At 37.8% G+C, this 25,727-nt stretch overlaps 2 protein-coding genes across 3 annotated transcripts; both read right to left on the bottom strand.

The window, feature by feature from the left end:
- Positions 1-6,056: 6,056 nt before the first annotated feature.
- Positions 6,057-8,504, bottom strand: gpr61l (G protein-coupled receptor 61-like). Its single transcript, XM_053636725.1, has one exon. The coding sequence runs from the start codon at positions 8,007-8,009 to the stop codon at positions 6,741-6,743; it is 1,269 nt and encodes a 422-aa protein (XP_053492700.1). The 5' UTR covers positions 8,010-8,504; the 3' UTR covers positions 6,057-6,740.
- Positions 8,505-12,117: 3,613 nt separating this feature from the next.
- On the bottom strand, positions 12,118-19,799 carry parp3 (poly (ADP-ribose) polymerase family, member 3). 2 transcript variants are annotated; one of them, XM_053636723.1, is made up of 11 exons: positions 19,694-19,791; positions 17,684-17,877; positions 17,161-17,286; positions 16,463-16,642; positions 16,036-16,174; positions 15,446-15,669; positions 15,152-15,307; positions 14,857-14,934; positions 14,509-14,686; positions 14,171-14,314; positions 12,118-13,327 (listed from the first exon to the last, which is right to left on the bottom strand). In XM_053636723.1, the coding sequence occupies exons 2-11, from the start codon at positions 17,861-17,863 to the stop codon at positions 13,158-13,160; spliced, it is 1,575 nt and encodes a 524-aa protein (XP_053492698.1). In that variant the 5' UTR covers positions 17,864-17,877; positions 19,694-19,791; the 3' UTR covers positions 12,118-13,157. The 2 variants fall into 2 exon arrangements, with proteins under 2 accessions (XP_053492698.1, XP_053492699.1); XM_053636724.1 differs by lacking the exon at positions 14,171-14,314 and having other exon boundaries at positions 19,694-19,799.
- Between the last annotated feature and the right edge of the window lie 5,928 nt (positions 19,800-25,727).

Here is a 25,727-nt window from a genome sequence, read left to right as displayed (position 1 = left end):
CAGAATTACTAAAACTAATCTCTTGGTAGATGAGACATTCTCATTCTAACATAAATAATGAGCTGTTCAAAGAAAGCTTTTCCATGTGGGACCTTTTTGGTAATGATTCAAAAATATCAAATGTTTCATGTATGCTAGCTTAATAAAAGTTTATTTCCCTAAGATTCCCAAAAGTCAGATATATCTAAATGTACTTACTCCTTTGAGACTCTTAAATGTTGTATGAGGTTTGGGAGGAATACTTGCTATTACTTATATAAAAAAAATATAAAACTACCCAGTGGCTCACTGCCACACATTTGACCTGTTAAATTCTCATGGACATTTTTTAAAACTATTTTTATTCTAGTCATTCCTCTTCAGTAACTGCTTTATCCTAGTCAGGGTCAATGTGGATCTGGAGAATATCCTGGGAACACTGGCCACAAGGCAGGGACTACTCACCGGATGGGAAGCTCTATTTGTGGTAATATATTATCTTGGTGTCTAGCTAACCTTTTTATGTGGCTCTATTGTTGGCTATTGATTCTGTTTTGATTCTTTAATTTGTTTTAGTTGTTTCTGACTTTCTGTCAGATTTACAGTAATTTTTTTTTTAGCAAATCTTTTCCACCACATGCATTCTATCAAAAAGCGAAAGGCAAAAGCGTTGTTGTTTTCCTAAATAGATCCAAATGGCTTTTCTCTTTCAGATACTTTATGCGGAATAATTCATTTAATTTTCACCATCTTCTTGCCTAGATTTAATCATAAAATACTGCTATCAAAAATTATACATGCCTGCATTTGTATGGGGCTGGAACAGGGAGTCATTGTTGGTCGGTTGTTGATAGCATGCAGTTTGGTGAGTTTATCCTTGTTCCTTGTTTCCCCCTAGATCATCATCAACAAAAAGAACAACTTTAATAATAATAATAATATTTTCTCAACAGTAATATGTTGACTATAAACAAAAACATTCATGTAACTAATTGCCTTCAATTTCTAAAGTACAGTAGTTGTTAAAACAATTCATGTAACAGCATGATTAATTGTGCTTAACTCAAAATCATTATTAAGATTACTTAAGTATAATTTCAGACTACGTACATAAGTTACGGTACATATATAGCCATAGTTCTAGAACTAAGCCGACCACCTAGAGCAATTTCCTTCCCAAACTAATCCTCAAAATGTCGATATTGCTCACTCTTGAGGACAATGTCATACTGAGTCTTGTTGAGGATGATATTCGCACAAAGTCCCTGTTACTCTACCTGTACTGTACCTGTACCCTGTCAGTCAGATCCAAATATACTAATCTTATTCGAGGAGTGCTGATGCTTTTTTAATTTAAGAAGAGTCACTGATATACCAATATTTCTTTCGAGTAAAGAATCACACCATCTATTAGTACTGTACTCCATTGAGAATGAGAATCTATTGACACTGCACCCTATTGAATGTGTGAATTACTCAAACACAAATACTAAACATAATTGAGTATACCCTGTTACAGTACTCTACTGAGAAAGAGGATCAGGAAAAAATTATAAATGCTGTTTTCTATTGAGGATGTGAATTACTCAGGGTCAGGTACGGATCTTGATTGAGGGTGAAAGTCACTCAAGCTCACCACAGAACACCTGGGTGTGATGATATTTTGTCTATAGGATTTGGTGAAGATAGAAGGTCTGGAAGATGTTTCCAATTCACAGGCAATCTCCAGTGACACTCCTCTTAGTGCAACCCAGGTGCTGGCCATAGTGCAAGTCATGCATTCAAGAATAACTAGCAGTCACTTCCTTTACCCAGTGGGCTTTGGCTTTCACCTTTTTTTAATCAGTAAATATCGGTAAGAATCGAAACAAATCTGCCAAGGCTCTCTGAGTCATGTACAATCTCTACTGAGTGTTTCTCTAGCAGTGACTAGACTTCAGCAGTCAATATAGCCTATTGACTGAGGTCTTGCACCTCTGTGTGGTGGATGCTTGTGTGTGGCGGTTGTCGATGGTGAAGCTGTAAACAATACTATGTGTGGACAATGTGCTCAGTAGTCACTGATCTGATGTTATTGATTTCCAGTGCTTTAACTGCAGAAGGTTATACCGGTCCACTGTCAGCTGTGTATTTTTAAACTTGGTGATGAAATTCTCAAGCATTTCTGTTGAATCGAAACAAGACCAATAAATAATGTAACATTACTAATATCAGTGTAAGTAATTTTCTGCCAATATAAGTACAACCAGAATTCCAAAAAAGTTGGGGCACTGTGTAAAACATAAATAAAAAGAGAATGCGATGATTTGCAAATCTCATAAACCAATATGCTATTCATAATAGAACACAGAAAACATATCAAATGAGTAAATCAAAACTGAGTAAATGTACAATTTTAAGGAAAAAATTAGGTAATTTTGAATTTGATAGTTGCAACACGTCTCAAAAAAGTTGGGACGGGGGGGGGGGCATAAAAGGCAGGAAATGTAAGTGTTACTAAAAAGAAACAGCTGGAGGAACATTTTACAACTTAATTAGGTTAATTGGCAACAGGTCAGTAACATGATTGGGTATAAAAAGAATATCTTAGAGAGGCAGAGTCTCACAGAAATAATCACTTGTCACAACCTGACTGCCTCTGCCAGAAAGCTTACAATGGGCTGTGGTTGGATCGTCCAAAAAAAACACACAAAAATGGTTTACTATCCACAAAATCAAGGTCCTGCCATGGCCATCCCAGTCCCCTGACTTGAACCCCATAGAAAACCTGTGGGGTGATCTGAAGAGGAGAGTCCACCAGCATGGACCTCGAAATTTGAAGGCTCTGGAGAGATTCTGTATGGAGGAACGGTCTCAGATCCCTTGCCTCATATTCTCCAACCTCATCAGGCATTATAGGAGAAGTCTCTCAGAACTGTTATCTTGGCAAAGGGAGGTAGCACAAAGTATTGACTAAAAGGGTGCCAATAATTCTTGTACACCTATATTTAACAAAGATTCTTTTATAAACCTGTTGTGTTTTTTTTTGTTTTTTTTGTTTGTTTTTTTTTTTTGCAGTTGTTTGATATTGTTTGAGTATGTTTGTGATTTTTTTTTTTTTTAACAAAAGATCAAAAGGTTAAACAATAAAGACAATTTTTCATAGCCTTCTATGCTCATATTTACCAAGGGTGCCAGTGCAAGTGCAAGTGCATGTCTTAAGTGCCAAGGCAATCAAAGTAGGCATATATTATCAGGGAGATAAGCATTAAGAGGCATACTAAACCAAATTTTATCAAGCAGCTCAAAATTTTGTTTCTGTAAAAATGTGGTCAGAGGTATATTCAGGCCATGTGATGATATGAGTTCACATGAATAATTATTATAATACAAAAAGTGACACAAATAATCACTTTGATTCATTTTGTATAATTATCTTACAATCTACTTTGTCTGTTGTTTAAAGAAATGATTGTTCACCAACACTAATTCTGTCTAACCAGAAAGAAAATGACTGATAAGTCTGGTAGACAATAGCATTACTAACAAATGGCCAATTTTCTTTTCCAGCATTACAAAGCCCTAGGCTGTATTTATCAATTCATTATCATTTCAGAGGATAAATTAAGTTAATCAATTGCATTAAATAATTTGTAAAAACAAAAAACTTTTGTGAGTAATTAAGTGAAGTAATTAAGATATCTTAAACAAAAGTAACAAGTGTTTGCATACAGTAAGTGTCTTTGTTGTCTTTTTCTCATAACTGACATAGAGCAAACGCAGACCACGTGTAAGGTACAGGCTTCAGAGAAGTGTTTGGTTCAACATTTGTTTACTGCAAACTTGTGGAAAATCCACATAATTTCTGTGATGCTAGCAGTCCCTTTCATACGCACTAGCTCACAGAATTTCCCCTTATTCTCCAACCTTTGGACCCATTAAATTGTCTTCCATAGCCTGCTATTACAAACCAGTGCCAGCCTTGGATGTCAGTACAGCAGAGTTTTTTTTTGTTTTTTTTTACCAGACTTCAAGAGTGCAGGTAGTATAGACCAGGATAGATCTGTCGCAGGTAGGACTAACCAGGATAGATCTGTTGCAGGTAGGACTAACCAGGGTAGATCTGTTGCAGGTAGGACGGACCAGGATAGATCTGCTGTAGGTTGGATTGACCAGGATAGATCTGTTGCAGGTAGGATTAACCAGGATAGATCTGTTGCAGGTAGGACGGACCAGGATAGATCTGTTGTAGGTTGGATTGACCAGGATAGATCTGTTGCAGGTAGGATTGACCAGGCTAGATCTGTTGCGGGTAGACAGCATGGGATGAAGCAGGGACTGCTACATTAATGAAAATCTATACACTCTTCACCTGTTTAAAAAAAAAATGACCAATCAATTTCCATCTACATGTAAAAACATAAAGGGGAACTGTTGATGAACCTGCAAAGAAATGTATTCTTGAAAATACTTTATTCCTGGTAGCATAAAAACACTGGAATTGGAGTATCTGTCACAACCTACTGTAGGTGGTACTTTTGTACAGTTAAAGATGGGAAGAGAAGTGAACATATCTTTACAACAGAGTACTTATTTCCCTTATATAATTCATATTAGTGAGGTAATTTGTATAAATTAGTACAGTAGTTTGTGTCTTTTTTATCTTCTCTCTGTGTCTCAGTGTCTTAATGTGTCTTTTTTATCTTCTCTCTGAAGCAAAGGTTTCTTATTGTGGATCACTTTCATGTTTTACATTTACAGTTTAACAATGTTAATAATGTTAAACATTTAGTAACATTCGAAACTGTCTAATGCCTCAATAGAACAATTGCACACACCGTTCTTGCATATGACTCAGGCCTGGCTTATACTCTCCTTATTGCATGGAGTACGTGAACCAGATATAATGCAATGCTTCCTCCTGCCCTCAACACTCCTCCACCATTCTTTCATCCACCATCTTCCTACACTGTCTCCCTGCTTTTGTGCACCACTTTGAACAGGCACTGATTTGAGTCTTTACCCCATCTCTCAACTTGTTCTGCTAATTGTCCTAAATATTATGTAACTGAACTACAATTTTTACTATTTAATCCTAATTTGGTGCATGAATTTACTGCTAAAATCTAAAACAGGCCGTACTGCAAGTAATAAAAACATCTGTGTATTCAAGCACATTTTCTGTGTTGTCAATGTCAGGTCCATTGTGTGGTACTATAGTCACTTACAGGCCACCGTAGAATTTCCCTGACCTCACTTAATGCAATGTTATTTAGTTTATATTCAAGTACGATTATTAAAGCTTCCAGTGTGCAATTTCTGGTCACTATATACATAGGTACTAGATGCATGACTAAGGTCTGTAACACAGGTTAACGCAACTCATTCTCACTGCGTCCACCATTCAGATAGACACAAAGGGCTGTCGGGTGCCGTCCCCTCCCTACCTTCCCCTCTTTAATCATTTTCCTTTAATCTTTACCTCAGCATTTCTAAATCCTTTCAGATTTCGATTTGTTCTGGTCTTGTTTTGATCGTGACAGGGACACTCAAGTTTATGAATCCCTAATCATCTCACATGTGCATCTGTCTCTTGTTCACTTGCTCTCTCGTCCTATCTCTTTCTCTTGGTCAGCCTGGATAGTTGGCTCATTGTTTGAAGTCGCAGGCAAGGTCACTACCTATTGAATCTTTAATGAAGGTTTCGAAAGAGCAATTTCTAATACAATGATCATAAATTAAAAATGGTGCCCCAATTGAATGATGTACCAGCTTCTTAAGCTGTGTAATATACATTGTTTTTATATTTTGAATGAAAAGGTGATGATAAATGTCTTGAGTGTGTGAGTGTGCATCTACATGGTTACATGCATCATAACCCCTCTCTTGCATAGAGACCACTCATACAGTATAGACCTTCATTACACAGCCTTAGCTACACAATGAAAACAAAGGTATTATTGCTGGTTGCTGTGGACAAACCAGCCTGCTCCTGATTTTTCACTCTCTGTTTGTAATGGTCCTCCACAAACAGCAAAAAGCCCATAAAACTCACAGTGTTATCTCAGCCTGAGCACTTTTGTTGCATGGTAATGATTTTCAGTGCTTCAGACCAGCATGGTTCTGTGTCTTGGTGTAATAAATGCTATTAGATATAGCAGCAAAAGCAGTTTTCCATGTCCAGGTACACTAATGTGAATGTGTAGTTAGTGGTGAGCTGCAGGTAATGTATTACGGCCGCCTGGCTTGGGTGAAAAGCTAACACAGGACACTGTATTTTTATACAATTTGCAAGCAGACCTGAGCTCAAAAGAACCCTGTTGCTATGCAAGACTCAGTCTCACCACATTTCCATGGTGACAGGCAGATGGAATTAGCAAGCTATACAGGAGCCTCCTCAGCTTTACTGGAAGACTAATGTCTGTTCTGTCAATGTCTCACAATTATGAAAATAAAACGAAAACACATCTCCTTCATTTATAGTTATATTGTTCATTTCTTTTGGAAAAGTTTCTTTTTAGCCATGTTATTACCTTAAAAAGTTATTGTTATTGCCTTTAGTTTTCAAAGTAAGGGTGATCATCATAATGTACTTTAGACATCCCTATTATCACATCCATTGCACAACAAAAATTGTACCTTTTGATGGGCTCATATTTACATCCATCAGTATTAGTATGGCTTAGATTAAATCTAGTACAACACAATCATACCAGAAGTTCCACTTTTCATCCAAATCCATACAATAATTGATGACAGAAAGCACATGTTTAGAGTTTAAGTCACTCCTCAGGGATCTGTCCAGGTATCCTGATACCAGGGTCCAGGGTGTTTCTGGGGCTGGAGTTGGACCTGGTGGTCTCAGTCTTGCTGCTGGTCCTCTGCAGGAACTGCAGGAAGTTCTCCTGGATGGATCCTTCATGACTAGAGCCACCAAATTCCACAGGCCTGTTGGAAGCACAGCACTTCCTCAGCTTTATGAGTTCCTCTCGAATCTGCCTGTTGAGTAGTCCATAAAAAAATGGGTTCACTGCAAATGAGGAGTATGCCAACCAGGTGACAATCTCTTCAATGTCTCCTGGACTCTGGAGTGGTGCTGTGATGGACATGTGAAGGTGGAAGCTGAAGTATGGAAGCCAGCATAGCAGGAACTGTCCCACAATGACCACGAGTGTGAGGGCAGCCTTCCCACCTCCAAATACCCTCTCAGGGGACAGTCTCTGAGGCAGACTCTGCGTAGTAGTGATGATGGTAGTCTGACTGTTAATGGAATCCGAGCGACACTTAACTGGTTTAGGGGGCCAGGGGGGCATGGGAACATGTTGTCTTGCAGCTGACCGTGCCACCTTGTAGACATTACAGTACACAGCAAAAATCACAACTGCAGGAAGCAGAAAGCAAATCACACTGAAAAGAATGGCAAACACTTTCCTGAGACGACTATGACTCCAGTGCAGAGAGCAATGGGTAGCTGCAATGGAGCTTTGATTCCCATATGCTGGCCAACCAAATAAGGTAACAAGTGCTAAAAGCAAAGATTTCACCCAAATGAATACCATGACACCAACAGCCAGGTGTATAGTCATCTTTACCTCATAGCGCATGGGATGAACAATGTAATAGTAGCGTTCCACACTAATGGCGGTTACAGTAAGAATGGAGGCACAGACCAGAAACACGTTGAGAAAGATGTAGACTTGGCACTCCAGAACCGTAAATGTCACGGTACTGAAGAATGGAGAACTCGATACTATTCCAAGAGGCATCAGTAATATGGCACAAAGCAAATCCACTGCACAAAGATGGCACACAAATGCATATTTCTTTGTGTGTGGAGCTCGGGCAATGGCCAAAATAACTCCAGTGTTGCCAAGCAGGGCTGCAAGGTTAAGGGTCACCATGCCGAATAACCCCACTAGATATTTAATTTGGGATTCGGAATGGATGACTTCCTCCATGCTTGGTGGGGTAGGCTTTGTGGGTCTCCATTGGCTAGATGTATCATTTGGAGTTGTGTGATTGCTCAGGAAACCTGGCCCAATTTTCTCCATAGTTCACTGCTTGTATGCCACCGTTTGTAAGTCAAGATCCACCATCACCAAGTATTGCATTTCCTCTGATTTTCCACTGTATTTCTAAAAAAAAAAAAAAGAACACAACAAAACAAAAAGGATAACTGTTGCATAATGTCTTGTGGCTGTTTTTACATTATATATACTTCATACGTCTAAAAGTTACTTTTTGTCAAGCAGTGCCCTGGATTCACACTTTTCCTTGAATTGTAAAATGGTTAAAAAATGTTTTTTCATTACATAATGTAGTATTAAGTAGCTATTAAAATTAGGTAGTGTTATTTCTATGGTATAGCTAAGCAAAATCCCATATTAAAGTGTCTTAGATACAACTAAAGAGCTTAGCAACTGATTGATATCTGTGAAAACGTGTATTATTTGTTCACTCTAGATAACCTGCTAGCTACCTCTTTGAGAAACAAGTGATTCAACAGAATATATATAACTGATATAACTTCATTTCACCTGACTATTACAAAAACTGGGCATCTTTATCAGTGCATTAATGATGACAAAATTCTCTAGATGTATTGCCATTTTTTTTTTTCATCTCAGCCTGAATTTAGGGTTTATTCATTGTTCGAGATCAATGCAGTTGTATTGTTTTCCTATTTAAATGACAAGTGTCCATTTCCTTCAAAGGTGCACTGACTACATTTAACCTAAACGATACTAATTAATTAAAACTAAATCTAAACTAAGATGCAGTGGCAGCATGCCACTGTTTTATCAAGCTGATGTAAATTAAGACTTGATTAAAACATATTTTCAGTTTCATTTTGTATACCTCATGGCTCAGCCATAACAAGCTCCAGGTAATCAATCACTTTTTAAAATTGAAGTGTCTTTCTTAATTAAAGAACAAAGAACGGGAAAGCATACCTGCAGGAACCATTGTTGTTTTTGTTCACCCAGAGAGCACAGCAGAATCCACTTCTTTTCTAAGGTGTTCAATATCACTGCTGCGTGAGACAAGTCAACATTATTCACAACATACGACTCTCTCACCTCTCTCATTCCAGATGTATTATCCAGCTTGTGTCTTAAGAGTAGAATTCGTATCATCAGATCCAAGAACTGAGATGTGAAACAGTTGAACTCTGGTCTTTCTTGGGGCCCAAGTGAGAGTAGAGAATGCCGCCTTCTTTTCTGTCTGCCTCTACAGTTGTTCATCAATATATGCACCTCTTAAGTTGGTATCTTAATAGGATGCTCTCTCTCTCCCTCTGTGTGTGTGTGTGTGTGTGTGTGTGTGTGTGCGTGTGTAGGGCTGTGACTGTCACACATTGTATTCCATGGGTTTTTTCCCCCACTCTCTTCCTCTTTGAAACAGACACATGCTCCTCTGTCCTCAGGAGTGTCAGTAATCCCCTGGGTCCTACTATACACCCGTTGGCAAGGATCAATATTGAGGTTTAAAAAAATAATAATAATAATAAATAATAAACCATTTAAACGCACTTTTAAAAAAAAAGTACTGATTATTCACTTAAAGTCAACCATATTTGCTCTGTGACTAAAAATTCTATCAAAATTAATATTCAACCAGACCCTACTATCACATGCCAGGGTTTTCAATGCTACACAGCCTTACTACAATTCCTTGCAAAAATCTAGTGCAATATAACATCAACATCTGAAAACCAAGACAATCTGCTAATAAAGCTCAGGTTACAATACAGAGGACTACTAAGCAAGCAAGTAGTCTAGATGGTTAAAGGAGCTTGACTAGGGACTAGGACTAGGAAGATTATAGGTGGTCTTATTCTTTTTCCAGATATCTAGGATTTCATAGTGCATCTTTTGGGCGCTCATTTTTAGTCTAGTCAAGATTGTAAGGCACCAAGTACAAATATTTCAATGAATAAATTTAAATGTTTGGAGTGCATTTACATTAACTTATCCAGAGAGACATTTGAAGTGCTTTGTAGACTTGACTTGCCCTTCTTCCTTGCAAAAGCATTCTAACTGTCATTTCGGCTGGGCATCTCCTGTGCACAGCCCTCTTCAGGCCACCCCACAGATTTTTGATTGGATTTAGGTCTGGACTCTGGCTGGGCCATTCCAAAACCTTGAATTTGTTTTGGTGAAGCTATTCTTTTGTTGGGTCACTGTCATGCTGAAAGGTGAAAGTGTTTCAGCAGAAGCCTTAAGGTTTTGCACCAAAATCAGGGTTGGGTGGGTTACTCTAAAAATGAATTCCATCACACTTACAAATTACTTCATGAAAAATTTAATCAGTAGTGTAATCCAAGTATCACAATATGAAAGCAATGCAATCTGATTATTTTGGGATTACTTCAAAGTCACCAAAACAAAGTTTCAAATAAAGTCAAGAGAAAAGCAATATGATCTAAAATACTTTTATTTAGAGCTTATTTTCATGCGAGTCACAACTGGCAAGAGAGAATCAGAACCACAACCAAGCAGCTGTCTATATTGTGTTATGTCCAAAGTTTAATGTCTTTGGTTTTGAATGAAAATTGTAATCCTGATAGTATTCCCATTTGTTTACAAAATATACCTGTAATTTGATTATTTTGTTGATGTAACCAAAAAATGTACCAGTTTTATTGTATCCTGATTACATAACGCCATTACATGTATTCCGTTACTCCCCAAGCGTGGCCAAAATTGACTGGTATTTGGAGGTATTAATTATTCCCCCCACCTTGATCAGACCATAACACATTATTCCACATGGTTTTGGGAGATTGGATGCATTTTTATTTATTTTTTTTGGTTAAAAAAGGCTGCAGTCTTGCCACGAATTCTTGCCAAGAATTCGGGAGATTGTTATTACACGTAGGGAGCTGCAATTGTTTTAATGTTGCTGTAGGCCTCTTGGCAGCCTCCCTGACCTGTTTTCTCCTGATCTTCTCATCAATTTTAGAGGGACGTCCTGTTCTTAGTAGTGTCACTGTCAGGGCATATTTTCTCCACTTGTTGATTATTGTCTTTACGGTGTTCCATGATATTTATCCAGTGGCTTGGGAAAAAAATTGTAACCCTCTTCTGATTGATATTTTTCAACAGTGATATGATAACAGTGATAGAGAGCTTTGTAAGCTCTTTGTGGCCCATGGCTTTCCAAGTTGGATGTTACCAGGAAAATCCTATAGGGACAGCTGTACTTTATTTGGGGGTAATGATGACCGGTGTATACTAATAAGTATTTAACGTGAGTTCGGATGTGATTGGTTGATTCTGAACACTGCCACATTCCCAATTATAAAAGGGTGTGCACACTTATGCAAGCTGGGTATTGGAAGTTTTTTGTTTGTTTTTTCCCCCCCTAAAATGATTCTTTATTGCTTTTCACTTTAATTAATAGGTTAACATTTCACAATAAAGGTAGGACATGATTTACCTTGGTTTAATTTTACATCACAAAAACCTGCCATTTTAACAGGGGTGTGTAGACTTTTTATATCCACATACAGGCGGGAGGTAAAGAATCATAGATATTGGATATCTGAAAGAAACTTCTACAGCCCCTGTAATAGTATATGATTACTAAACACTAGAGGCTTCAAGAGCTACTAAAGAGGTTAGAAGTTTATTTAAAAAAGACAATTTTTTTTTCAATAAGCCTTTCAAACTTCGGAACTGGCTAAGCAAGCGAACACAGTCTCAGGGTTGGACGAAGCATATGGGCCAACATGTAATCAATTCTAGGCTACATTCAACAGTGACACCTACTGGATACTGTCTAGCAATAAAGTCACAAGTCTAGATTTAAGCACAATTATTTATTTTCTACCTGTTGAGTTACCACAGCAAGAAATTTACCCAAGGCATTCTTAAGAGCTTAACATTCTTTCAAAATCTATTATTTTTTTAAAAAAAAAGTACAATTGGACTAAGCAAAATATATTGGACTTGGAGACAAACAAGCATTAGAGATAACATTAACCATGTTATGTTCATAGTGCAATCTGCAGGGATGCATAATAAATTTCAACTTGGAGTAACTACAAAAACATTGTAGTTACCGATCTCTACACAAAAAGAATAATGGCCAAATACAACCTCATAACATTTTAAAGAAGCCATATGAAAAAAGAAATTGGAATCCTGGGTGCTGTTTTTGATTTTTTTTTTTTTATTTGGGGGGGTTGTCTGGTATGTTTTGAAGGATTCTGAATGAGACCCAGGCAGCTCACCACTTTGAAAATTCAACTTAAGACAATTTGATAATTTGCTATGTTGTTTTTCTTAGAATTAAGCCAATCTTAGTCATCAATTTATAAAGATTTGATAAATAACACTAATGTAAATTAATAAACAATTGTGTAGCTCTTTTAATGATGATACAAATAAATGCTTTAAATGTATTTTTTTTTTTTTTGCTTTTCATACAGCAATATAACAGTCCAAATTCCCCCCCAGATGAATAAAGGCCCTTTCTTACTGCACATGACTTCGTTGGCATGGATGGATACAGCGGTACCATGAAATCTTACCAAAGATTTTGCCAAATCTTGACAAAAACACATGAAAATCACCAAAAAAAAACAAAAAACAAAAAAAAAAACACAGGAACACAAGCATGAATATAACTTTAAACTTCAAAAAAGTTAGAATGAAGGTTAGGATAGAAAGCCAATACAGAACAGTCTAACAGAATAAATGGAAATTCCAGCGCAATTTAACTAAACTTCTTTATATATTGCTAACTATATTATATATATTATATATCACTTCCACATGGGATATTTTAGAGGTACTGTAATGGCTTCACAGACAACCATTCAAACAGATTCTTTAATAAAAGGAAGGCACTCCAAATTTGCATTGAACAAAGGCAGAAAAACAACCAGACTTAGCAGAATGTCTGCCAAATGTCCACAAGAATGTGTTTATAATTTGAAAATGCGTCAGCAAATAAAAAAAACTACCAGTACCTCCACACATGAATTTCAGGTAAACCTCATTAACAAATATTTCATTTATTGAGGGCATTACTAAGTCAAATGAAGTTATGTTGAACATCAAATCAGACTCTTGATAAACTTTGGTTAACTAGGAATATAACACACAAAAGCAACTTTGTGCAGTTTAAACCCTTGTGTTTTTAGCGGAGCAGTTTTCTATACGTTTTTGCCAGTCCCCTTGCAGCAGAAGTTAGAAGCGGAGCTCCAGCAGGTACCGGATGCGACACTGACTCTCCTTGTAAATGAGATACTCACTGTTGTAGAAGCTGCTGTCTTCGTACTGATCTTGTTTTATGGCTTTCCCTTGTGGCACAGCCACTTTCTTCCCATCCAGCTGAATGAAGACGTCTTTTGAGGGATCTGAGAAGTACAAATAAAAATATAAAAAATAATGCCAATAAAGGTTAATAAAGTTTGTGTTTTCGTTGATAAAATGATCATGCTTAGTCATGTACACACAAGTTTATAATGATTATGAATGTGTCGAGGGAAAAAAAACAGCAAAATACTTTCCCAATTGAGTTTTATACCAAAAGGTGTTTTATTTATATTTAAAAAGTGATCGTGTTGGTGTAACAAGTTCTTAAGTTGTGTGATGTAACTGATGTTATACTTTGCATTTATTAATAAATTATTAAAATGTTCGGACAGTCTTCACAGCTGGTGATGTTGAATGGTCTCATATCAAGGTGGCATATTAGGGGCAGCCCGAATATAAATAATACACCACTCCAACAAAATAATAATAATAATACTCCAACAAAAATACATAACGAAGACTGCATGCATTTTTGCATGCAAAAAAGAAGCAACGTGACAGGCAAAGAACTGCAGCAGCTTCTCCAAGATACTTCAATAAAACCTACCAGCTGCATTCCTTATAAATTTGCATAAACTGTACCTGAGACTACTATTTTTTTAAAAAGCAAAGGGTTGTCACACTAAATGTGGACTTTGTTAATTTATTACTGTATTACTGCTCTTTATAGTATTTTTTAATGTATAAATGTAAAAAATAAATAGATTAAAAAATGCATCTTTGCTTTACAGCATTTCTTTGCTTGTGCCTAAGACTTTTGCACAGTACTGTACACACAGCTTCAATCTCCTCACTAGTGACAACAAAAGATTTTATAATGATTATTTTATTTTTATTTATTTTATAAATCGTATTTGGAACTTCTACAGGGAAGGGACAACAACCTGGTTCTTGTCTCCCACGTGCTACTACACTGTCATGGCCGTTAGGAGCTTTCCTTAAGCTTGGGTCATCTCTTGTGATGGTGTATTCCTTGCCCAGAGCAACTTCATTCAGAAACATAATGCCGATATTCTTTGATGTCCGGACTGTGAAAATGGAGATATATAATATATAAATATATTACAGACATTCATGACACCATAAAGTTCATGCATCAAATTGAAAAAAATTTTAAACTTTAAACTGGATGACCAGTATGAAAAAACTGTCACACACTCATTTTTTTCTCTTTGATGATATTTCTATGATGTTATTACAGAAGGAATGCATGGATCCTCACCATAGCCAGCAGATTTAGCATTTTCTGATGCAAAGTAAATCCCCCTTCCCACCCGACCACCAGAGTGTGGCATGATGCGTAGACCACTTTTCAAAATGGCTGCCACCACGGCCACGTTAGTACCATGCCACAGCAGCTTCCTGTTCTCCAAAGCATCACTGTCTGTGAAGCGCTCTGCCTACACAGACAAAAACACACACATAAGCACAGGTAAGTACATACACACATGCAAACACAGGGAGCGCTTCACCACAGTTTGATTGAGTATCATGTGTGTCAAGAGATTATTACACACACATAATATAAAAATAAAGGTAGAGCATGCACATGCAATGTAATTTAGCTTACCTCTTTATCTCTGTCCACTTCCCATACATCCACTATGGAGAGTCTTTCACCAGTGGCATTTAAATACTTCTCAATAATCTTAAAATCAACAAATATAAAAAGGCACACAGCAATCATATATATGGAATATACAGCGAGGTTCAACAAAGCCAAATCAGTGTATTAAAACATATAAACTGAAATTTACTTTAAAACCTTCAAATGAACTGGAAATATTAAAATAAAAATGTTCTGCAAATATTATGTTTCTGCCTAAAGCATTTACTGTATTAACTTTAAACATAAACATGTATACCTTAAACTCTTTCGATTTTTTATCCATGAGAGTGAGGTTGCATTTTAGAGATTGGTAGTCCTGGTCTATTGGATGAGGAACTGTCTCCATCATCTCCTCCTTCGCTTTTTCCGACTCAGCTTTAAGACTTTGGGCTATCTCTATATCTGCCAATACCTACCACAAGTAGCAGCATGGGGGAAATATTAAGTTTTCAAAATTGTTGACACAATAAGGAAAAATATTCCAGACAGTTTGCTAATGTATGCTAGTGCAACTAAATGGCACTGAATGTATATACATGGGACAGCTTACCAGAAGCATCTCCTTCTTGTTCTGAAGGATGTCATCATCTTTGATGACAGGGGGTCTATTGCGGCCAAAGTTATGTGGAATAATGGTGAAGAACTTAGAAGTAAGCTCTGCTAACGTGCCTTCATTACTTTTCTTCTTTATTGCCTCCGCAATCTCGTCTAATGCGTCAAAGCCTTTAGCAATCTGATGCTTACTCAGCTTCCCCAGCGGCATCTTCTTAATGTCTGCGCAAATGGACATTTTAGACAGTGCAATACAAAAGTTTAAAACATCTTCCTTTGGGTAAAGTGCAATGCTTAGACGGAAAACCGGTTGCTTGGGGGCAACTTGCCTCATTCGAGACAGGACTAAAGACGTCAACTCTCCTGTCCCACTGAAGGATTAATCATTACGCAACACATCTAACCACTAGATCAGCACTGGCTTTCCCCAACACATCCCACAAACTGATAAACTACCACATCCATGATGAAATGATCAAGCGCTGCTGGTAGGGTGCCAACTAGACTAAAATCTAAATCTTAGTGTACAATATACAATCTAGCTTTTTAAGCCCTAAACCAGACAAACAGGCTGAGCTGAAATCACACCTAGGTTCATGCTCTCCATGGCCTCCTTGAACATGTCATTGTTGAAGATTAACTTGATGAGTCTTTGAGTCGCATCGCCCAGTGTGCAAGGCAGAATGTTCTTTTTTACGGTCACTGGTCCGCTACCTACCGCATCCACCTGAAACATCGACAAAACAATAAATGATTCTGCATTTGGGAAACTGCTCGCAGGTATTAAGGCAATTTGTTATGTACAGTACTAGTACTTTTTCTGGATAATCAAACAAAGTGAAACTGGGCTAAACATTCAGATGAAACCTTGGACATCATGTTTTAATAAAGGTTGTGGTCACTAGCATAGTGCAATGTGTCTATTACTTTTAGTTTTAACATCTGAAAATATGTACAATTTTGGAATTGTGGGAGCAGCAGTATCTTTGTAACTGGGTGAAATTCTTTGACTTGCCATCACTTCAGCATCCTGGTCTCCTTCCACCTCAATCAGAGTGTATTTTCCCGCATGAGAGACAAAGTTATCCCGATCGCTCCAGTTGTTCTTTGTTTTGTCTTTAAATTTTTTTTCAAAGTTCTTAATGGCAGCATCAACATTTGAAGGTCCAGCTAAATTGTTCTGTCCTGTTTCTCCCTGGACATGAAAAAATGGGGGTGAAAAGGCAAGCATGAAAGTGACGATGAGCTGAGAATCTCAGGTGTGGAAAAAATACTCTGATATGGTGTTTTGAGCTGTTGAGAAATTCAATAGTGTCTCAGGGGTGATGGGTCAGAATTGACCTCGTAGCTTTAAACTGCAAGGTTTGGAGATTTTTGAGTTAGTGTTAGTGCAAACATTTTAATCCAAGTCAATAGACAGTCAAGAACTATTCAAGACCACATCTCAAACCACATATTTCGCAATAATGTACATGCGGTGATATAGTATGGAGATGGCATATGACACGTGTCCAAAGATTCCGACAATACGTACATACTAAACATATATATTGGGAATTACTATTAAAGGCTTTGAACCGTAACTCACAAAATCTAAAAAAAAAAAACACCATAATTTTAAGTCATTTTTCCTTTTCTGTTTTTTGTTGTTGTTGCTTTTTTTCACTACATGCAGCAGATTTAACCTAACAGAATTGTAATAAGCCAACTTACTACTCTGCCCCATCTTGTCCAGCAATAATATTGCCCGCCAGACAATAAGACTTGGATTAGATAAAATTTGTTGTTGTTATTTCCAATGTTGGTCTGGTTCAGCATACAATCATAATCTTCATGAACCTGTACAAACAAAAAATTTAAAGTTTAATAGAGAAATAATTTAAGTATTATGTTATTAGACTTTTATTATTAATACTACTATTATACTATCAGTTAGGTAGGTCTATATTCTCATTCTGCTTTAAAAAAAAATTATATATATATATATATATAAAGATAAGTAGTCATGTGGCTGATAAACAGGTCTCATATACAACGCCCTCCGCTAAAAAAGTCTGTTTCACAAGGGTATAATTATGAGGTAACAATTCACTTAGTCATTCATAACCATGGGTTATTTTTTTTTTACAGCCTTCTTTGCACATATTTACCAAGGGTGCCAATATTACTGGAGGACACTGTAGAACTCATCTATAAACTGAAGTTCACCCCATAACATGAAATGATTTGTTCTAACCTCAGCATTTGATAGGTGACATAAGCAGTCTGGTTTCCGGGTGACTTTAACCTGTGGTCCTGTGGCCTTCAGAGCTTCTTTAGCGGAGGTGAACTTGTCTTTTACTGGAGCTTCAGGCTCCTCTTTTATCTTCTTTCCACCTGCTTTGGTGGACGATGCTGCCCTTCTCTTTGGCGCCATGTTTTGTTCTTGTCCTAGAACAACCATAACAGTGATAAATTCATTTCCATAGCTGGATGGCAAGCTTACCCAGAAGGCTCAGGATTAACAAATTTAAAGTGAGAACCTGAGAGACTCCCCACCAGATTTAATTTCACCTCATTTAGACTGTAAACTATATAGTGGGGATGCCATTTATTTAAAATGAGCAATATAAAATGTGCTTCATGCCTACTCAACAGTTATTGTGGATTATATGCTAGCATCCTGCACAGTTTATAGGTTGTGTGTAAGCCGGGGGTTCTCAAAAGTTTTAGTCAGAGAGTCCAAGTTTATTTTATAAATTATTTTTTTTTTAAAAAGCAATGGGCAAGAATCCCATCCAGGGTGTATTCCCACCACATGCCTAATGTAACCAGGATAGGCCCCGGATTAACTGCAACCCTGACCTGAAGGAAAAGTGGTTACTGATTATGAATGAATAAATGATGAATGTACATATGGTCCCAAAACAAAATGGTGTGTAATAATCATGTCACTAAACTTCAGATCTGAAATAGCTGATCTGTAAAGAGTGGCTGTGATCTGGCTTCCATATTTACATTCAGTTCATCATCTGCCTCTGCAGAACAAAGTGATAAGTGTGAGCAGCTATATGGCAATATTATACTGAGTTCACGTGACTTTTTAGATAGAGCTAAACTGTAAAAGTTGGGCAAAGTGAAACTATAGTGGTTCTCCGTGGTCGTAAGATGAGCCAGTACTGAGGGCCTGTCCGGACTTGCCTTGCTGCCTCGTGGTCAGAGAGGTACCAGTGTAAAAGGATACTGCTGTAAGCATCAAGTGCTGTTTCATCAACCCCTGAGGTAAAGAGTCAACTGTTCTTAGACCATGCAGAACTTCACAAAACATTTGACAGACATTACTATTAAAGACGGTTCAGACACTTAAAAAGTAGTAATGGTAACACGTGTTTCGGACTCTTAAAAGTTTTCATATACAAGACTCAAAATGCTAGTCAGCCAGAGCCGGGGCTACCTATAGGCAGAGTGGTCAATTACCCAGGGCCTCCAAAACCATCACATCCTTATACTCTTGTCCACCAATCAAGACAGACAGCCAGTGTCCATAGATGAATTGTCACTCACCTGTAGTGACACCATTTAATGTCACCGTTTCAAAGTGGCTCCCACCCTCTGAATGTATGAAGAGATAAGATACGATGAACAAAATGCAACTTTTCTGCAGATGACTGACTTTAAGTCACTGACTTTAAGTCAGTGATGGAACAAAAACGATCACATCCTTCAGGGGCTGCTGAACGAAAGGCTAAATATTTATGAGTAATGTCCAAATAAATTATAAGAAACTGACTTATAAAGTTTAATTAGGTTAAGTAATGGGGGAAAAAACCGTTTTCATAGGAGGGGTGCAGGGGGGGGTCTCTAAATGTCTAGAACCGGCCTTTTAGTCAGCCCATATTTCTTCTTAAACCGAAAGTGCAAAATCTAAGAAACTGAACGGATTTCGCTACCTAGGTAACTAGTAGGTCTATCAGCAAGTAGTTTGCTAGATTATAGCTGAACGGAGAGTTCAAAACAATAACAACAACAACAACAACAACAACAACAACAACAACAACAACAAATGACTTCAACTTCAACTGCCTGGCTAACCAATAAATCCAAACACGAAAAGAAGTCCAGCTAAGATGCGTTGCATTGTTATTAGTAACAACATGCAAACACAGTACAGGCTAATCATCCAATAATTCCACGTTCGTGCAATGAAAGACGCAATGTGTAATGCAAAGCTTATGAATGTAGTAAAATATTTTAACACCCAACTCACCCGAGGGAACTAATATCAAAGTCGCTGTTTATGTCTTGTCTGGCACAAGCTACTTCCGCATCCCGGAAAGCCACGCCCCAATGAGGCATTCCCATTTTACCGCTGGGTAAACCCGTTCATATCGAAACTCCGTGTGGGAAATACAAGCCGTAATTCTGGGAGATTGACCGCCCCAATGTCTCCAACCAAACCCGGAAGTGGGGGCAACTCACTCCAGAAATATTCGTTAACAAAATGACAAGACCTTTAAAACCTGTGTCATATTTTCTCTACGTATAATTTACTGGAAGAGATGCAAACGAATACGAAATTAAACTTGTGTGTGTAAACTTTTGAACAGGATGATCGGTGTAAATTGTTAGTATTTTGTCTTCTGGGAGACATGTAACTATTTTATTTAGCATCTGAAGGGCAGTACTAAATGAAAAAAAAAAAAAGACAAAAATGAACAATTTACACCGATCATCCTGTTCAAAAGTTTACATCCCCCTGGCTCTTAATGTATCGTGTTGCCTTCTGGAGCATCAGTGAATGTTTGCACCTTTTGTAATAGTTGAGTACGAGTCCCTCAGTTGTCCCCAGTGTGAAAACATGGATCTGAACATTATATAGCCATTGATATTTAGCATGACAGGTTGCATTGGCATGTGAGTTGCAGTCAGATTTGAGCATCGGTAAGGGCTAGGATGGTATTTGTAGTCCCATGTCTATCTATAGTGTCAGGATTTTTGGTTGGGTCTTACATTTTTCTGTAGTCTGTGGTGAGCCTGTACTTTAGCTATAAATTCATGTAAATCTATGGTCTTTATAGCCATAGTAAATTTCCCTTTTTTTAACGTGTAAAGTGGGAGGGATGGGGGGCATTTCAAGTGTGCTTATATGTAACTTCGAAATTTAAACTTAAAGTAACATTTTATATGTATAAACAAATGAAAACCAAAACAACTAGGTTGCTCACTTGCATTAGTGAGGTTTCTGTCCACATGTTTTAAGGAAAAAATAGCCCACATGGAAACAACAACAACAACAGTAATCCATCCATCCATCTTCTATACCGCTTATCCTTCCTTCAGGGTCACGGGGAACCTGGAGCCTATCCCAGGAAGCATTGGGCACAAGGCGGGGTACACCCTGGACAGGGTGCCAATACAACAACAACAACAACAACAACAACAATAATAATAATAATAATAATAATAATAATAATAATAATAATAATCCTAAATATAGCAAACTGCTTCTATGCTTGGTCAAAACGTTGGCATATCACTAAAATAATGTACTGTAGCAAGTAGGTGCTCCAGTCTCTCTGTCTCTCAATAACTGTGTACATTTGATTGGAACTTTTTAGATTATTTTATCTTGATAATACAAAGTATTGTTTTCTCCTGTGACTCAATCATCATTTTTAACAAAAGAGAAAAAAAAAACTTATGCACTGTAGCTATTTCTGTGACTGTTTTGATTCATGAGACAGCAAAAAAAATATATAAATAAAAGGTTTTATGCACATTTTGCTATTCTGCACAACAAGAAGGCCATACAGGACCTGCAGAAAGTTATCAGAATAGTTAAAAGTGATTACAGGGACAAGGTTGACTCCAGCTACCACGGATTTGATTTCAAGTGTATGAGGAACGGCCTGATCTCAAAAACACTGCAAAGGGAGAAAAACAGTGACATAGACATGCTGACCTCACTAGCAGATGAGCTCAACACGTACTGTGCTCACTTTGAGTTGAATAATACCTACCTAGCTGTCTTCCTGTGGCCCAGAACAGCTGCACACTAGTCCTGTCTGTGTCTGACGTGCCCAAAGCTTTCAAGGCGGTAAATCTACGAAAGGCAGCATGACTTGACTGTATGCATGGCTGGCTCCTTAGAGTATGCGCAACTAAGTTAGCAAAAGTCTTCAAAAGCATCTTTAATCTGTCTTTAAGCCTGTCAGCTATGATTAGGTTTCAAGAAAACACAATTGTTTCTGTTCCCAAGACTCCTGACATCTCCTGCCTGAATGACTACTTCCCTGTTGCACTGACCTCCACTATCATGCTTTGAGCGGCTAGTTAAAACACAAATTTGCTCATCCCTATCTACAACCATGGACTCTCTCCAGTGTGCATACTGCTCCAACAGACCTACTAACGATGCCATTGCTGCTCTCACACACCTAGAGAAAAAGAACGCCTATGTGAGAATGTTGTTCACTGATTACAGCTCAACATTTAAGACCATTGTTCCCACCAAGCTCATCATGAAGCTCAAAAATCTGGGTCTTAACCACACCATGTGCAACTGGATAATGGACTTCCCCAGCGGGCAGACCCCAAGTGGTGAGAATTAGCAACTGGTCCTCCTTCAAACTGACTCTGAACACAGGTGCCTTACAGGGATTTGTACTAAGCCCCCTCCTGTACTCCCTGTTCATGCATAATTGTGTTGCCTAACACAGCTCCAAAATCATTTTCAGGTTTGCTGATGGCACAACCATCCTGGGCCTCAGGATGAGACAGCCTACAGAGAGGAGATCAGAGGTGTGTTGCAATGGTGCCATGACAATGACCTCTCTCTTAACATCAGCAAAATGAGGGAAATTATACTGGATTACAGGATGTCCTAGAGCAGAATACACCCTCCCTTACACATCAATGAAGCTGCTATGGAAAGAGTCAAGAACTTCAAGTTTCTTGGTGTCCACATCACTGATCAATTCAATTTTTTTTTCAATTTTATTTTATTTGTATAGCGCTTTTTACAATAGACATTGTCTCAAAGCAGCTTTACAGAAATATCAACATGGTATACAGATATTAAAGGTGCAAATTTATCCCAACTGAGCAAGCCACTGAGTGGCGACGGTGGCAAGGAAAAACTCCCTAAGATGTTTTAAGAGGAAGAAACCTTGAGAGGAACCCGACTCAGAAGGGAACCCATCCTCATCTGGGTAACAACAGATAGTGTGAAAAAGTTCATTATGGATTTATATGAAGTCTGTATGGCCTTAGGAGCAGCCGTAGTCCCAGCAGTCTGGAATTAGAGAAGATTTGAGCTCCATCCAGAGGCAGAAAGGATCTGGATCTCTAGTATCTCCATAAATTCATGTGGGGCTCGGCGAAAGGAGAGAGGGAGAAAAAAGATTATTATGACTGCGAAGTAGTAGAACAGAATCTAGTCAGGGTAGGCTTGAGTAAACAAATACGTTTTAAGCCTAGACTTAAACACTGAGACTGTGTCTGAGTCCCGAACACTAATAGGAAGACTGTTCCATAACTGTGGGGCTCTATAAGAGAAAGCTCTTCCCCCTGCTGTAGCCTTCACTATTCGAGGTACCGTCAAATAGCCTGCATCTTTTGATCTAAGTAGGCGTGGCGGATTATATAAAACCAAAAGGTCGCTTAGATATTGTGGCGCGAGACCATTTAGTGCTTTATAGGTTAATAAAAGTATTTTATAGTTAATGCGAGATTTTACTGGGAGCCAATGCAGTATTGATAATATCGGTGTGATATGGTCGTACCTTCTAGTTCTAGTTAGGACTCTAGCAGCTGCATTCTGGACTAACTGGAGCTTATTTATATTCCTACTGGAACATCCAGACAGTAAGGCATTACAGTAATCTAATCTAGAGGTGACGAATGCATGAACTAGTATTTCTGCATCATGTAGTGACAATATGTTTCTTATTTTAGAAATATTTCTGAGATGAAAGACGGCTATCCTAGTAATATTATCTACATGAGCATCAAATGATAGGCTGGAGTCAATAATCACTCCAAGGTCTTTAACTGCTGCACATGATGAAACAGAAAGACCATCCAGAGTAACCATGTGATCAGAAAGATTACTTCTAGCTACACGTGGGCCTAATAAAAGTATTTCTGTTTTATCAGAATTAAGTAGAAGGAAGTTAGTTAACATCCAATGTCTAATGTCCTTTACACAATCCTCAGCTTTACTAAGCTTCTGTCTGTCCTCTGGCTTCGCTGAAACATACGACTGTGTATCATCAGCATAACAGTGGAAGCTAATTCCATGTTTACGAATAATTTGACCTAGGGGTAGCATATATAAAGTAAAGAGCAGTGGGCCTAAAACAGAACCCTGTGGAACTCCAAAAGTAACCTCAGTACGCATGGAGAATTCACCATTTACATCTACGAACTGATAACGATCGGTCAGATAAGACCTGAGCCAGGAGAGGACTGTTCCCTTAATACCAACAACATTTTCTAATCTATCAAGGAGAATAGTGTGATCTATAGTATCAAAAGCTGCACTAAGGTCGAGTAACACAAGCAGAGAGACACAACCCTGATCGTAGGTCAGTAGAAGGTCATTTACTACTTTAACTAATGCTGTCTCTGTGCTATGATGAGGTCTAAACCCTGACTGATACATTTCATGAATGTTATTCCTATCTAAGTACGAGCATAACTGCTTTGTTACAACCTTTTCTAAAATCTTAGAGATGAAGGGGAGATTTGATATTGGTCTATAGCTGGACAATTGAGACGGGTCAAGATCAGGTTTTTTAATCAAGGGTTTAATAACTGCTAATTTAAGTGATTTAGGTACATAGCCAGTGCTTAGGGAAGAATTGATTATATTTAGAAGTGGTTCAATTACTCCTGGACAAATCTGTTTAAACAAACATGTAGGTACGGGATCTAGTATGCAAGTTGATGAATTGGCTGAAGAGATTAATGTAGCTAGTTCGGTCTCTCTAAGTGAAGCAAAATACTCTAAACATTGATCTGATATTGCTACATTGTCATGTAATGGGTTTGTTACAGTACTGTCCGGTTTTAATTTAATGGCCTGTATTTCACGTCTAATATTTTCAACCTTATCGATGAAAAATTTCATGAAATCTTCACTGCTATGTAATGATTGAGTGTTTCTCTCTGTAGTGGTTTTATTCCTAGTTAATTTTGCTACTGTGTTGAAAAGGAATCTAGAATTGTTTTTGTTGTCTCCTATTAAGGCGGAGAAATAGATTTTTCTAGCATCGCCAAGAGATTTCCTATATTTCAGTAGGCTCTCCTTCCATGCTGTTTGAAATACCACCAGTTTGGTTTGATGCCATTTACGTTCTAATTGTCGAGTTGTCTGTTTTAAGGTTCGCGTTTGATCGTTATACCAGGGTGCTAATTTTTTTTCTCTAATTATTTTCCTTTTGAGTGGAGCCACTCTATCTAGCGTGTAGCGGAGTGTTGACTCCAAGCTTTCAGTCGCCTGATCGAGTTCTATGTGATCTGACGGTGATCCAAATCTAATTGATGTTTCTGCGAGGTTATTTATGAAGCTCGGTGCAGTAGCTGATGTGTAGGTACATTTTACGCGGTAGCGAGGCGAGGTGGAAATATTATGATCAATTCGTATTATGAACGAGATAAGATAATGGTCTGAGACAACTTCAGACTGCGGAAGAATGATAATATTTTCTATACTTAGTCCGTATGTTAGTATGAGGTCAAGAGTGTGACCACCATTATGAGTAGGCCCGATTACGTTCTGATTAATCCCTACTGAATCTAAGATGGACACAACCGCTAATCTTAGAGGGTCTTCCAGGTTATCAAAATGAATATTAAAGTCTCCGACGATTAATGCTTTATCTACAGACACAACCAGGTTTGAGACAAAGTCTGCAAATTCACTAAGAAATTCAGTATATGGCCCTGGGGGTCTGTAAATAATAATTAGAGGAATTGACTTATTTTTTGTGGCTACATAACTTATACTGGTATAAAGAATTTCAAAAGAATTAAATTTATGCTTAGGTTTTTGTGTGACGACTAGATTTTTACTATGGATGTGACCAACACCTCCTCCTCTACCAGTTGAACGAGGCTGATGTACATAACTGTATCCAGGAGGACTGGCTTCATTTAATGCTATGTACTCGTTTGGTTTAATCCAAGTTTCTGTTAAACACATTAAATTACATTCCTGATCAGTAATGATGTCGTTAACAATAAGAGCCATAGACGCAAGAGACCTAATGTTTAATAGTCCTAGCTTCAGATCAAAA

The sequence above is a fragment of the Ictalurus furcatus genome, chromosome 11, assembly GCF_023375685.1.
Source record: "Ictalurus furcatus strain D&B chromosome 11, Billie_1.0, whole genome shotgun sequence".
NCBI classification, from domain to species: domain Eukaryota; kingdom Metazoa; phylum Chordata; class Actinopteri; order Siluriformes; family Ictaluridae; genus Ictalurus; species Ictalurus furcatus.
The sequence above is the reverse complement of the archived record's forward strand: the minus strand, read 5'-3'. Positions and strand labels throughout refer to the sequence as shown.